The sequence below is a fragment of the Parasteatoda tepidariorum genome, chromosome 7, assembly GCF_043381705.1.
Source record: "Parasteatoda tepidariorum isolate YZ-2023 chromosome 7, CAS_Ptep_4.0, whole genome shotgun sequence".
NCBI lineage: Eukaryota > Metazoa > Arthropoda > Arachnida > Araneae > Theridiidae > Parasteatoda > Parasteatoda tepidariorum.
Window position 1 is genome coordinate 11,136,447 of NC_092210.1, and position 16,791 is coordinate 11,153,237.

General features: G+C 31.4%; 1 protein-coding gene across 2 annotated transcripts in view; it reads right to left on the reverse strand.

Annotated features, from left to right (window-relative positions):
* Positions 1-1,016: 1,016 nt before the first annotated feature.
* The window catches only part of LOC107453706 (cellular communication network factor protein Ccn), a 76,257-nt gene continuing 60,482 nt past the window's right edge, over positions 1,017-16,791 (reverse strand). Inside the window, exons 2-5 of one of the 2 annotated variants that reach the window (XM_043052083.2) lie at positions 12,927-13,149; positions 6,829-7,056; positions 5,635-5,831; positions 1,017-1,537 (exon numbers count right to left, since the gene is read on the reverse strand). In XM_043052083.2, the coding sequence (XP_042908017.1) occupies positions 1,289-1,537; positions 5,635-5,831; positions 6,829-7,056; positions 12,927-13,149 (897 nt within the window). In that variant the 3' untranslated portion in view covers positions 1,017-1,288. The remainder of the gene's footprint in view (positions 1,538-5,634; positions 5,832-6,828; positions 7,057-12,926; positions 13,150-16,791) is intronic. The other variant, XM_071183040.1, reaches the window with a different exon arrangement.

Here is a 16,791-nt window from a genome sequence, read left to right on the forward strand (position 1 = left end):
TTGCGAGACCATGGTAACGCAGAGGGTAAAAGTGATGAGAGTGAGAAAATCACTTAGTTTTGAGACGCATATTCTATTTACAAATACAAACTATAATCTGATTTCTAGAGTTCTTCATTTTTCAGAAGAATCAGGAGGTGTAATAGTTTTAAAATATATGAGGATGACTTATATAAATATAACTAACCTCATATCTTTTTAAATATATAAATGGGGTTGATCCACTATTCAAACACGACCTTCATGCATTAAATATGTAGCATTCGTAGTAATTAATGAAGGTACACCACCTTGCTTTACTCCTATTATAAACTATTGCATTGCGATACATTAAACTCGCATCAGTGATGAGATATACACTGGTTTTGTTGCTTTGTGTTTTCAATCATTAATTAGAAATTCTGAGTTGAAAAACTATATACATTGCTATTTTTGTTACATAACATTTTCCAGCCAAAGAGTATCTGACAACCAATCCAAAGTTTCTTGCTTTGATTTCCGCTGCTGTTACAAGAATACTTCTTTCATCATCCTGTTACATAAATACTATCTTTAATGAGATTAACGACCTGTTATAAGTTTAGTTCTTCAAAAGATCTTGTTAGAAATCAAAGACCTTTCAATATAGAAATCTGATAGTGCCAAGGCAAAGAGCTTTAATGATACGAAACAGTACATTTAAACTTTAATATCACAAGAACCTTTGAGAGCATTGTGCTGTTACGAAGAACTTCGCAGAAAGTTAAAACAATTAATTGTTCTTCACAAGATCTTGTGGGAATTTAAAGGTCTTTTAAAAGACCAGATAGCAAGTTGTTAATAGCAAGTCTATTAAGGAAAAAAAGCTTCATTGTTAGCAAAGAGCAGCTTTAAACTCTAATATCACAAGTACCTTTGAGAGTATTGTGCAATTACCTGGTGTGTCATAAAGGATTAAAAACAAATAGTTAGTGCCAAGACTGTTTCTCAATAAAAATTTTGGTCGTACATTTCTCCTTATATTTTAATGGTTTAAATTTCTTTTTTATAATTCATTGTGGTCTTCAGCATCGTAGGAAGTTACGAAACTTCAAGGTTGAAGTCACTGGTTGTTGTAAGAAAGTCGAAGAGCTATATGGGTCACTTTTCCCAATGGAATATCTTGTTTTTTCTCTGTACAGGCAGTTTTCATATCATATCTTCTCAAAATATTCAGTTATTTCTATTTAGAGTGTAAAAGCTTGTTGTTTAAATTAATAAAGTCAAATGGACGGTAGTATTAGATAACATATTTTTCTAGAAGCCTGAACTAGCAAGTTTCTGTGCAATTACATTTAATTATCCATAGAACATCCTTTTGCATGATGTTAGTCCCTTCCTCGTCAATGCAACGAAACTGAATTCTTTTGCTCGTCGTTACTTTGGGAAAGCAACAGTGGTGCGTCGTGCAGTAGCCACAGTATTTAGGTTGAAAGAGCTCAACACTAGTGCAATTCCCTTCATCGGTTAATCGAATGGGAGTGGTGCTGCGTATTGTTGCTCGGCATAAATGGTTCTTCTAGAAAGAAAAGAAAGATATCTTTAAAATTGTTTTGTAATACGGTAATTAAACGTTTTAATAGATATTGAGGGGGTTTTTTTAAGAAAAAAATGTAACGAGAAATAAGCCACGTGATCAATTTTTTCAGTAGAGTGTTTCTGTTGAAACACTCCAGTATTTTTATGTAGAGAAAAAAATAAAGTTGTGCGCTGTAAAAATTCCGGATCAAACTACGGTATGAGAAACCGGCACTTCGGTTACGCTATCCGTAAAATCCATTTTCACCGTAAAATGTTATACCCCAATTTTTACAGTAATAATTGCAATAAAACCCGTGTATCACCCTAATTAAATAAATATTACAGTAAAAATTATGGCATATCAGGTTTTTTGTTCCTTAACATTCATCAGTAAAATTGGATTTTATTACAAATCATCTTGAGTGCTCGTAACTTGATCCGGATTTTTCACAGTATTTGATTTTGTCAATTAGTCGGTACCTATATGTAAGTAATACTGAGGAATAATATCATATAAAAAGTGTAACTCTCAGAAAAATTATGGTATATATATATATATTTTGTCCCAAGCTCTTATTCAGATTAGATATATTTTTACCATTATTTTATATATGTATACATGTATATCATATGTATGTTATACTATATGTGTTTATATGTGTGATATGTTATACTTTTATGTGTGTGAACATTTTTAAAATATGGTATTGAAATTATTGTAATTGTATTGAAAATTTTACAAATTTAACGAATCATTCGTAAATGTGTGTGTGTATATATATATATATANAATATATTATATTATATATAATAAATTAAGTAATCTATTTACAGTTTTTTTTTAAATTACATAATTAAAATAGAAAAACAATTTAAATTTATGTTATTATTTTTTTTAAATTTTTAAGAAAAGAATTAGACCTTGCATGATTTTTGAATAATTTATCCAGAATGTAAGATTAACTTAATATATACGTACAATTTTTTTTATTTTGTATATTTTAATGATAACAAAATGCTATTTGCTTTATAGAAAAACATATAAAGAATGTAACGCGATAATATAATGTATGTATAACATAAACATTATGTTTTCAAACGTACGAAATTTTATTTTTTTAATTTCATATTTTGTGTGATTTACTACTTTAAGTTATCAAATTAATTATTTATCAGTACGTTTTCTTTAAATACTGAGTCTTAGGAGTTATTTTTTATTTTAGTACAGTCAATGGAACAGCCATCTAAATAAAATTCAGAAGCTTAAAATTAAGTGCAGAATTATCATTTTAAAAGGCCTTAAAATATAATGTAAATAATATATTATAAATATTTCATATATAATATCAATAATATACATGATAATATTACGAAATCATAAAATAAATTTAAAATTAACGCTTTAAATTTAATATTAAGAAAGAGTATAATAGATGTAATTTTCCATCTGAATAAAATAATTTGGTTAATCATTAAGAAATAACTATTATTATGAAAAATAAAAATAAAAAAAAACAAAACAGCAGCATTTTTACTTTCTAAAAAATTATATCAGATATATTCTGATCATGAAATAAGAGTTTTAAAAATAAAATGAAGATCACGAAAGGTAGCACATATTAATTTCAAATAAAAAAATTATATTACTTAAAAACGAAAACTAGCAGATTAAAATACATATTATATAAAAACAAAAATTACCGGTGTTAAATGAGTATCCCTAAAAGCTTAAAAGTTTTCAAAAGATCGCAATAACCCTCTTAAATATTTACGACATGGGGATATTTATCGAATATAATGAAAAGGAGTTCATTTAAGTTGATGTTCATAACTTTTTTTAGTGATTCTCTCTGTGTTGTATCAGTTCCTTCGGAGTGAAAAATTTAATAACAGTTTTAAAAATAGAAACGCTACACTAAATGTTCCCATTTGACGGAAGAAAAAAAAAGATTTTACGAACCAAGCAGCGCATTAAATGCTCATTGTGGACTTTTATTACAGGAAGTTCTTTAGAAAACTTTAAATTGATTCTTAAAACTGTGAAAACTGTTTCAAAAGTTATTTTCTGGTTATTGAGTTTAAATACAAAAGAAGTTGAACCATTACATTTTGAACATTGAATTAAGTACGGTTAATGATTGTAAATGCTAATGGAATAATAAATTACTAACTAGCTACCTTCTTAGAATTTCGGAATTAATTTCAATGAACTTGCATTAACATTTTAATGAGAAAATTCATTGAAATTTTAATATCTTTTACGTAGATTGTTTCAAATAAATATTAAAGATTGTAAATAGGATTATGATTTGACATTAAGCAATTACTTCGCATTTTATAGCTTGTTTGAATCATTAGCAAGAAAGAAAAATAGATGGGAAGGTAATATTCAATAAAATAATATAAATTGTACGTCATACGAGATTTCCTCATCATTGAAATGAAATAAATGTGAACGATATTAATACGAGATAACATTGGAGAACAGATATTTTGTTGCATTTGTGCAAATACTTGATCTTGCATAATTCGGGTGTGGGAATTTCAAATCCGAAATTTGTTTTGTTCCCATAGCTACAGATATTTTTAAATGGCATCTTAAGTTTAGTTTTTGTCGAAATGTACAAGTTTAAAAATGTTATATATGGGGTAACGTAAATGTTGCGAAAAACTTCTAGGAGTTCACGCACATCATCAGGTTTAAAATTGCATAAGAACCCATACCGGAAATATCATCGTATGCGGCCATGAACACTTTCGTATTATGGCCTGTTTAAAAGCATACGAAGAAACAATTTATAATAGGGAAGCGGCCCTAGAGGCTAAAGAAGATATTTCCTTATATGCATTAGTCGCGCAGTGGGCTGATCGTTAAGACACAGTTTCCTGTGGAACCGCGGTATAGGTTCTCATTAAACGGTTCTACCGTAAAGTTCTCGACTTCACGTGCAGGTCGTCGGGCTACCAAAGCTGGGGAACCATCCCCTCTGCAGAGGATCAAAATTGCGATGGCATGTCCTTGGATCATCCTCAGGGATGCTTCCCAGACCTTCGCCAATAGCCCATTATGCAGCTCTATTGCGACGTAAATAAAGTACCTACCTTATAAGCATTGGAAACCATGCCCGGAAATGTCATACGCAGCTAGAGGTACTTCCCCTATTACAAACTGCTTCTATGAGTGATTCGAAACAGGTCATAACAGGAAAGCTTCCCTAGCCGCATGCGAAGGAATTTCCGGGCATTGGTTCCTATACAATTTTAATCCTGATGATGTTCCCTAAATCCCCTAGAAGTCTGTCCCAACATTTATGCGATGTCCTGTTATATCTAACGTTTTTAATTTCGTACATTTCATCAAAAATTAGACTAAAAATTTCGTTTAAGAAACTGTAGTTTCAGGAAGAGAAACCGATTGCAGATTTAAAATAAGTGGTACGAAAATATCTAAGAACTGTGCATTAGCGTTGCCCAAATGTTAATGAATATTTGTATATTAATGTTCATTATGCACATGCGTTGCCCGTTACTAATGTACATTTGCGTTGCATTGAAGTAGAAACCCAACTAAAAACAATCATAGGTAGTCCGACGGCTAGGGGAATTTAGCCCATGATTGGTCTACTGAAGATATTTTACGTCTCCATTGTGGTCAGTGCGAATCTGGAGCAGAATTCGTATAGATAAACAATCACCGAGATTTGTACTTCAGTCAACTCATCGGGAGGCAAGCCTGAGCCAGTTAAAAGATTTTTATTTTTTTTCGCATGAAATAAAATTTTAATTGCTTCATTGTAGAAGTTGTTTGGAACAAGGGTAGTCATCTGTTTACTTTACCACCTACTTTTGTACCTTCACTGTCATTAAAATATTTTGAACTTTCTTGCAGTAAGTGTATTTAACACAACTGAATAGTACGTGTACATTTCGTATAGTGTTTATATTTATTCAAACGGATGCATGGATTAAGTACACTAACGCTCACAATAAAATATTGATTTCATTTGCTCTAATGGGTGGTAGGATCTGGGTTGACTACTGGTAGGATCTGGGTTGGTTCTGGAATAACAAAGTGAACAAATGAATCGAACGTACTCTTACATGATGTCCATGAGAAGTGAATTGTGGAATGTCCTCTTTTGTTGGACAGGGTCTCAGTAAACAAAGCCTTGTTTCATTTTTTAACTTACACTCGGGGTTGTCGTTTGATATGCGTGATGATATACCTGTACCGCATGTTGTAGAACATGAGGTCCATTCACTTGTGTAAGGTTGACAGTGTTTCTTCCTATCTAAAAAAAGAGTAAGAAATAATTTCAGAAATGCTCATAAGCAACTTTTAGAACAAAGAAATTTTCTCCACTTTTTACTTTTGGAGTACTAAAGTGGGATCGATTTGATAGAAGATGTATTTTATTTGTGTTTACTGTAAGAATACATAAACATATTTTCTTGGAATTCTCATATGATGTAAAAAACATTTCAACTTTTTTTTAAATAGTATGTTTCGTTCAGTAGTTTATTTTCTATGTTAAAATTGAGTCTGAGGATTAAACGTTTTCAAAAAAACAAAGTAGGTATTAGAGAGTGGCCTAAATTAGCCTGTGACCTGGAGCTGACTAGTTCTTGACCTTTGGCCAGGATTGAAAAAACTATTTCCTGTTTGGAGAACTGCAACTTGAGTTTATCGTATATGCTGGCCAAACAAGTCAAAATCACAAGTCATCATCATGAAGTATTGTGTAGCATGATAAACGGGTCTAAAAACTTTTTTTTCAGCACTCTATAAGCAATTTTCTAAATAGCATCTTCTCCGAGTTCCATACGTTCTAGTTAACATAGTTCATCATACATAGTTCATAAAATTTAATTAATTTTCTGCAATAGTCTGTGGCTTTCTGGATCGACCAATCCTGTATCTTAACGGGAGTGATGTTCAAACAGGGTATTCAATATAGGTTAAGGAATATCCGAGTTTTTACAAATCGCAAACAAGTCCTAACTTTCGGTATCTATGTATTCCTTCCACGGAATCTTGGAGCTATACTAAGTATATTTTGGGAATCGCTTGTTAACATTTGCAATAACTTGTTCCGACTTCGAACCTATTAGAGTGCGAATTAAGCTCTCAGATTCAATTATTTTTGGGTAACATATAACAATAAACAAATAACTTTTGCAAAGAATATGAAAGTTATATGACTAAAACTACCAGATATTGAATTACAGAAAGAGTTGTTGCAACCTCGGCATAGAGGGTAAAAACAAACTTTTTTTTTTAAATTTTACCTTCAATCAAGGTTGAATCACAAAGCCATTCTCGACAGCAGGATCCATGCATTTTAACCAGTTGTGGATGATGACACTTTGATGATGGTCGAACATTTTCATGAGGACACAAAGACACACACCCATAAGTCCCATTCTGACATGTGCACTGTGTACGACAGTCCAGTTTAAATGTTTCACCATCTCTGTAAGTTGTCTGTCCAACATGACAGCCTTGTCCTCTTCTTACTATTTGGACAAAGGCAAAATTTAATCAATGCACCTTTTAGTATGAAAACAGTATTTTGAATTCAATACATCAAGTAATGCATGTCATATTAATAATAAAAACTATGCGCTCTATCTTAATCAATGCCTAGAAATCGATAAATGACAAGATATCTTACTTATAAATATTGATGAATGCAATTCCTTTACATTATTAGATGATAGTTTAAGACAGTGGTATCTAATTATTTTCGGCTGTGGAACCCTAAACGATCAACTTTTGGCGGAACTCCGAGACGTGATGAATATGCTACTATCAATATGAATAGACACTTAGTATTTATACTAACCGGTCAATATTAATAATTACCAAATAAGCCTGTTAAGCTGAATAATTTCAGCAAATTTATCACATTAACCGGTTATTATTAATAATAACCGATGAAGTTTGGTCAGTGTCATTCTTTCGCGTTTTTATTTCTCACTTTGACCAAAAGAAGCAGTTATAATTAATCTTGACCGGTTAATCCGTTTAATCATATTTTCCAAACTTCACTGGTTTTTATTAATAACAACCGGTTAAAGTGAATAACGTGCGATATTTCTAACTTTGACCAAAAGAAGTGGTTATTATTAATTTTCACAAGTAAGTATTAATAGTAATCGGATTTATCACTTTAACTGTGACACATGTTCAAAGAGGCACACCCATGTTCTAGTGTTATGTAAGGCATTTAATCTCATTGGCCAAACTTCATTGGTTATTATTGATAATAACCGGTTAAAGTGAATAACTTGCGATATTTCTCACTTTGACCGAAAGAAGCGGTTATTATTATTATTGACCGGTTAGTATTAATAATAACCGGATTTATCACTTTAACCGTAACAAATACACTTCATTAGCAATTGTGAGCAGACTATAAACGAAAAACGATTCATAATTTTAAAAATCGGCAACGATCTAAATTTTATTAATTAGTTTGAATGAAGAATGAAATTTACATCGCTTTATCAATATTAATCTTAAAATTGTGTTCTATCTCGGAGAGTTGAATTTGCAGTTCTGGTGCGACATCTAATCTTGTTCTTCATCAGATCTCCGTGAAAAAACTCATGAGATCATAGTGCAGTATGTAGAAACTGAAAATAAATTAACTAAAATATGGTTTTCGTTAAAATAAAAACCAAAAAATGACAAATATAAACTTTGAGAATAGTAAAACGTTAAAAAAAGACATATTTCTTCAAATTTGAATTTGTTTATTTTTATTCGATGTGTAATACTGATGCAATTTTTCATAAATGCATATACTATTAATTCATTACATTCATTACACTATTAATTCATTACATTGTTATTAGAAAATACATTGCTTTGAATTTTCATAAAAATAACGGAAATATATAATAAATTCAAGATTATTTTAATAATTGGATATAGATTTAATTGCAAGTTTCAAAATTCATAACCTGTTTAAAAAAAACTCATAAATCTCGGAATCCCTGAAACGTTTCCACAGATTTCCAGGGCTCCGTGGAGCACCAATGAAAATCTGTGAGGTTGAACTTATAGTTCCTAAATTTTATATTTTAATTTTGCAAGTATTTTTAGAGCATCCACTTAGAAAAACTTTAAACTTTGACAAATTTTAAAACTACTAACAGCTATAAAGTTTAAAATTTGGTAAAAGATTTCATTGGAAAACATCGCAATGAACAATTCTCAATGAACAAAAATTAAAAATATTCATTAGTTACCTAGTAAATAAGGCAATTTCGGATACATGTAGATTAATATTGAGTAAAAATCCTTTTTTCGGTTTCCAATAATTTCTCTCAAACCATTACCTGTTTTTGACATAATATTAAACGATACGGTATTTTGTGTAATGGGTACGCTATTTTTGACATAAAAACGCTCTGGTTCTGTCGGCATCAACTTGCTCTCTTCGTCTTGCCTGCATGTAGCAAAGAGAGATAAAAGCTATAAGAGAGAAAAAGCCCCCTAATAGCTCGAAATTAATGTTTCGTATTTTTTCTCCATTAAAGAGTATATTTGCGAAATATAAGTAAACGAAAAGAGAAATAAATATGAACTTAATAAATATAACAGATAACTTGACGTACCTTAAAAGTCAATTATTCTTAAAATATTTCCTTTAATTGTTATTAATTGTTATTGAAAATGACCTACCATGTTAAATACCGTTTTACTATTATACATATAGTGAGAGGTTAATTTTTTTAATGTGCTTAAATTATTATGCCAAAGTATTTTCAATGTTCAACTAATAATTACAATATTTTCCATGTTTACTAATTGTTCATCTAATAAACTATTTTAAATGTTCGACAATTAAGCATCACATCCATTAGTTACAACCGATTTCATTTGCATTAATAAAATTTAACTAAAATGGTTATATAATTTGAAACACATTTGAACTATCGATTACAGTTATTACCCAATTTACGAACGTATATCTTCGAAACAGGTGAATGTAGTTCATTCAAAGATTCCATTTAATTTGATCCTAATAAACATAGCGATGGAAATTTTCCAATAAAGCATTTTATGGATGAAAAGACCTTACAAAGCTAAAAGAGAAATTTAACATTTCCCTCTAAGTTTTTGGCTGTTATTGGGCAGAAATTTTCCGATATTTGATAAAGTTTGGCGTCATCAAGTTCATTCAAGCAAATCCCTAATGGTGATGCCTTCGCAGAAAGGAACAAAATGCTTCCCCTAGTTAAGTCATCCCTTCTTCCTTTGAATTGGCTCTTAAAGTAACTTGGCGAAAATCGGTATTTCGCCAGGTCCTTTTAATTTACCGCTTAGTCATCTAATTTGTCTTAGCAATTGGATTTGCAAGTGGAACGGAATTTTGATGCACTGTTAATTAAGGAAACAGGATAACAGCTAAAAATAAAATATTTCCTTTGGGCTAGAAAATAACTCAACGTGTTTATTAGAAATCTAATTTTCTTGATAGCTCTCGTTAACTTGGCAGGAGACATTACTTTATAAATAGCGTATGACTGCAATATCGACGTGATGAATGCTGAGTCACTAAAAATTAATTATTTCCCCCTTTTTTATTGCTAGATTATTTTGGAAAAAATATTTTTTTTAATAAAGCTATGTGAAGCGTTATGAAAAAAAATAACAGAGTATTATTTTTTTTTTGGTAAAAAATTGAATTAAAAATTTCTCAAACGAAATGAAATAATATACAAATATAATATTACCAGAAAACTATCTTACTCAGCCAAAAGTATTTGGATTATCAAATTATGCATCATTAAACAACAGTTAATTTTATAACAGTTAATTCTTGTCAGGAGACTAGTAAAAATAACTGAGCTATATAAAGCTCTCTTCGGTGGAAAAATATAGAGCGCTATACTCGGAAGCCCAATATGACAAACAGTCCCAGGACAAGGAAATAGCGTGATTTAGTTGATCCATAATATATGGATTTACTTATAGGCCAAAGAAATAAGCGTCGTATAACCGTATACAGAAAGTTTCATGCTTATCAAAGGCAAAAAAAAATAACAATAAATAAATGAAACATTGATAGGGTAATCTGAAATCATGGCAAAAGAAATATGTCAGTCAACAATACTATATTAATTGTGGTATAAATGAAAGAATGATAGAATACGCTTGTCGAGGGGAAGAAAAAAAAAGGTCGGTATATCCGGATGCACGGAATTCTTGTCGAAGGTAAACGAAACAGAAATGGGTTTTTCTGAGTCCATGGTAAAACAAACATGACAGGGGACAATATATAATTGTGATATAAATGAAAGTGTGATGTGGTATAAATGGAGTGTGAAATAAAAGTTGGATATATAGCTCTTGTTGGGTACAAGGAAAAAAAGCTCGGTGTATCCAAATTCGTGACATAACAGAAGTATTTTCTTATATCATCCAGGCGGGCATCTGGAAGAATTTAAAAAGAACGTCTTTAACTTCACATCAATATTAGGAATTCAGTTGACTTTGTTTTTATAGCAATATATCAAAACATTTAATTTCGTACATTTTTTCCTACCAATTTTTAAAATTTTTCTACGTTGAAGATGCTTGTCGGGTATGAAAAAATAGAGAAGAGATTTTTTTAATCGAAAACGTGATATAAAGTGTAATTATAAAAAAAGCAAAAAACAATAATGTAAAAGAATATTTATTGCCTTAGGTCTGCAAAGTGGGCTAGAGGCAACGGCTGGGAAACATACCCGAGGAAGATCCGAAGATGTGCCCTCACAATTTTGATCATTTACTGAAAGAGTGGCTCTCTTTATTTAGCCCCTTCCTTCTCGCTCCCGTGAAAATAACGGGGGGAGATTTCGCCCGCTATTTCTCGCTCCCGTGATATTGACGGGCCGGAGTGTTCAGTAGTAACGCGCCGATAAGAATAAAACTAACTCATTTCTTTTGCCCGGAAAGAATTTTATTTCTCATTTTATACACCTGATGACAGTAACAGGATATTTTTAAGGTAATTGAAGGTAGTTCGTTTATTTTAAACTAGTTGCAGCACTAATCAAATACGTAATACAAATATAAAAGCCAAAAGATAGGCACTTATATGGCCGTTTTCTTGAAAATCAACCGATCGTTAAGAGATTAATAGCCCAACGACTTGCACGTGTATTCGAACACTTTATGGTAGGACCGATAGCCCGAACCCTCAGTCTCTTCGTTGGTTGATCAGAGTAATCAGAGGTCAACCACTCTGTGTTTCCTTAAGAAAAGGGATAAACTGGTTGTGTAAGGATGCAAAAAGGAAGCTCTTGAGTCAGGATATGGAAAAAAATCATGAGGCATGCTAATCATCATTTTATTTTCTTAAAAAAGAAACCATAAGCCATCTGTTTTTTCTAAATTTGTAACGTAAAAAAAAGTTTCTTTACTTAATTTTGTTTACAATTCATATCCAAAACGCTAGCTCTAATGTAGTGGATTTGGTACTCGTGATTTTGTACTTTGCCTTATAAGTTAATAATTTGCAGAGCTTCAAGATCTCCTGACATTTATGGGCTGAATAAGGATGATTCTTCTGTGTTTTTTCCAACATTTTGCAGTTTGTGCTTGCCAGTTCCGTAGCAGGCCTCCGCCTATTAAGGCTTGTTTGACATTTTCAATTTTAACCTATTCTAACACATATCCTAAGATATGGAATACAAATATGCACAGTGCGCAAAAAAATAAATAAATAAATAAACAGACCACTCTGAATAAAACCTTTGATCTAATGATCGGATCATCACGTTCCAGGACTCAATCTCAATTGGTTAGAGGAAGTGATCTCAAATATGCTAACAAATTAGAGTTTAAACGATATTTTAAGTTATGAAACCAAACACAAAAACTTGCTCACTCTGAATTAGACAACCATTTTTACAACGGACTTGTATTTCCGACCCTCAAAATGTAAGGGGGTATTCGCAATCTGGGAAATATGGCCCCCATAGCTTGGTCAGGAGAGCGGTTTAAAGTTTGGACCCCTTAATGTTTTGTGTACTTCAAAATATTTCCAGAAATTTTGAAGCGAATTATAAAAAAAATTTCCCACAGAAGTTCCCTGTGCTCCTGGAAGTTATGATGCTGGATAAGGATGATTTTTCTGCGTTCTTTCCCACATTTTGCAGTTTTATGCTTGACAGTTTCGTTGCATGGCCTCCTCTTCCTCTTAATGTTTGTTTGACATTTTCAATTTTAACCTATTCCAGCGCATGCCCTAATATATAGAATGCAAATATGGATTTTGGATATTTGTGTTTTCAATAAAGTCACAAAGTGCTCTGATATTCTGTGACATATGCGAGTATATATTGAGTGCAATATAAAGTCTAAAACGCATCTTTTCAAAATTTACCTCTACATATACCAGATGTTGAGAATACATCTGCATAAATGCACTGCAGCTTTCTTGTTACGTCACAAACCTGTACAGAATTACAGGTATCTCCCTGTTGCCGTGCACATACTGGACAGCAACCACAACCATCCATCACAACTGGAACACCATCTTGGCATTGTGGATAAATGTCTGAACATCTGCATATTTCTGGGCAGCGCACCATTCTGTCGTCCATCACCTAAAACCACAAAATGGTTTAAATTTAGTTCATTTATCGTTGTAAAAATGGAACAATCAGTTTTGTAAAAACAGAAAAGTTTTCAATTTTTCTTAATGTTGTACAATCTGTAGTTTCCTTTTAAACTATATATATATATATATATATACAGTTTTTATTCAGTTACCTACACTCGGACTACAAAATTCCAAAAGGCTTTAAAAAAATCATAAAAATTTATTAGACATCTTGGAAGCAAAATCNAATATATATAAACCTCTTCAATTGGTGTTTTTCTATTTTAATAAAATTATGTGTGAACTCCAATCACTTATTCGAATATTAAGTGTTTTTTTAATGAGGTACAGATTCCTTGAAATATAAACTGGACACCAGGATTCAATTGAGATTTGAACCTTAAGCCTTGTGAGCTTTAAAATATTAAGAACGAAAAGAAAAACAGTGGGTCATTTGATAGTTAAGGGTTATTAAAAAGAGGACCCTACATGATAAAAAAGTGAATTCTCATTGTAGAGCAATATTTCTACCGAAACTGAGTCAGTCTCTGGTCTCGAAATGTCTGTTTCAATGATCAGAGATCTTCGGTTTATGCCTATGCCAACAGGCCCATAATCATTTACTCCTTTAAAAAAAGAAAGTGATGACTACCTCAACGAAATTTAGCCACGCTTATGCAAAATAATCATTGAAATTTTTGTCAAACGAGTATGTATTGAGCAAAAAAAACACGGAGCTGAAGTGTACTCTTTTGAAGAAAAAAAATGCCACTTGAAATTTGTACCGTAAATGGACAGATGAAAAACTGATTTAAATTAACCATGCAACATTCAGGAAATCTATATGTAATCATTAAAGTTCGATAGCCGTTAATGTGCACTTAACCTACATAATCTGCAAATTCGCTCTGTTAAAGAGCAGAATGAAAGCTTTCTGCAATTTTCCTATAGTTTTTCTGAAGTAAGAATTCTCCTAGCCATTCGTCAAGTAGGGGTGTGGGGTCATTGCCTAGGACAGGTTTTGGCTCGTTTCGGCGAGAGAAAGGGAATCTTTCTCTTCGGTCTATTGTGTTAGCCCTAGAGTAAAGAGAAGCAACCCTCCCCGGCAGCAGACGGAGCCAGACTTAGATCCGGGAGGAGTTCTTACAGTATACAAACTGTAAGTAATGTGCACGTTATCGACTTCCATATCGTTAAAGAATATTTTTCTTTCATTTTATCAACCAATTTGGGGACCTTGACACTATTGACTTGTTACCGAAAATAAATAAGTGGTATTATGTTAATTTTGGTGGTATTATGCAAACCATTTGATTTTTATTGATTGTTGATTCTATCAACTAATGTGTTCATTGTTTGATTGTACTAATTCATAAGTCATAACTGTCGAATATCTACTATTTTTCCTTAAATTGTGCTAAACAAGTGCATTTGAGTTTAATGTATTACCGTAAAGAAGAATTTAAATCTCGAAATTTTTTTTTAAAATCTGACTTAACCCGTTAATGGGCCCTTTCTAGTAAAGGTAAATTAAAGTATTTTTGGAATTGAAATTGTTTTAAAAACAGCAATTGATATAAAAAAAACTCATTTAGTTTATAAAAATGCCATTTTTTTGGTGGTAAATATATTTAACATGACCTATTAGGAACTTACTGACTTTTATTTTTCTTTATTTATAAAATAAATTCCTTAAATGCTACAAACTTCAAAAGGAATTATGTGTTTTATAACTTTTATACGTTTTTTAAAAGTGACAAATGGTTACGAATTTTATTCAAACTCACTTCAAGAAAGCTGAAGTTATTGAAAAATGGAAACCTAAATTAAAAGTGGTAAAACGTGGTGGTAAGTATACTTACCACGGCCTTCAAAAGGGTTTAAGGTTAATTTACCAAGAACCAGATCAAAACTAATAATCAAAGTATGTTTTTCAGACCTAATTACATTTTTTTAGAAAAAAAAACAGATTTTTTTTATATTGTAATATACTTTTTATAATATCTTATTACATCCGTGTCATTTTTTTATCTTTATCATCGGATAAAAGAATAATGAAAGTTTTCCGAAACTTATGACCTCAACTACTACCCATCAGAAGCACTAAGCTATGTTTCACTGTCATTGATCGAGTACAGACCGACATTTTTAGATTGCTCGATTTTTTCTTCCTTTTTTTTATCTTCAGATAGTATTACTTTTTTTGCACTAACATGGCAGCCTTTTTTTTTTAACATTTCCTGTCTGTTGGAAAAGTTAAGTTTTGTACCATTTAGAAAGAATTTTTTATTGCTTGTAGCTGTGTTCTTTCTTTTTCAAGCTTTCGTTGTGACGCCCTTTAGCAGCGCAATTGTCACAGTTAATCTTAGATAACTTACTCCTGATGTTATTTAGGGATAAAAGAAAGTTCGAAGGAAGAAAAATGCAACAAAAAATACAATCTGTCAGCAGTGGCATTTGGAGGACACTTAAAAAGATTTATTTGGTATTAGGAGTAAAGGCTCAATGAATGAAACATATTCCATTTTTTTCTTACTTTACCAATATTATTTTTTCATTCGTAAATAATTTTAATAGGCACTAGATACCTTCGGTGATCAGCGAGGTCTCCTTTCAAAATTATTTTAACCAACATAAAATGTTTAGTGGTAACCAAACCAAATGCACTTTAAAATTGCACTTAAATATTCAAATTCTTTAACTCACCTCCGCTAATCCGAACACCTTATTTAGTCTTAAATGATAACCAAATATTATTAATTTTTTACGACCTAGTAGTACTAATTTTACTAATTTTTTTGCAAATTTTTTCCAAAAAGTTTTTTTTTCCAAAATTACTAATTTTTTTACGACCTAGTTGTTACCCACGGCTTTTCAGTACCGGAGTACTATGATTTCAATTTTAACTACTTTCAAGTGATGTCTGCAATATTGTCACAACAGTTCTTCAGGTTTTGAATTCTAGTAATAATTTAAAATTGGACGAAAATGGTAAGCTTTATCCCTAATAATTAGTAAGTTATCCCTAATAACTAGTAAGTAATAATTATCAAGCTCATTAACACCACGTAAATTTAAAATATTTACATCCATTACAGAATAAATCTAACTAATATCTAAATAATTACTTCGTAACTATGTTTTTATTTATATACAAATAAAAAAAATTTCTAAATAAATACTTAGGGTATAATTATACTCCATTGAAAGTTAAGAACATCGCGGAATAGGATTTAAATAATCATCTATAGCTGCATACAGTTCTGATTTATATCGTTATCAAATTTCGTTATCATTTCATTTTCTACACGTAATTTTCTTTTCTGCTTTACAGAGTCTAGATATACACCGAAGAGCCATTACATTATAACCACCCTTCATCGATAACAATGGGCTCACCCAGGTTTTCATGGTTTCTCGCCCAGGAACAATGATTTCATGGGGCACATTAGGACCCATAATCCTCATCGAACAATCCCTGACGCCTGTAAGATTCTTGAACATAGTTCACCCATTCAAGCAACAGTTTTTCCTGTGGGGGGATGGTGTTTACCAACAGGATAATGCACCATATTATAAGGGTCGAATCGTCATGGATTGGTTCGAGGAACATTCCAGTAAGCTTCTTGCTTTACCAGAAATTATA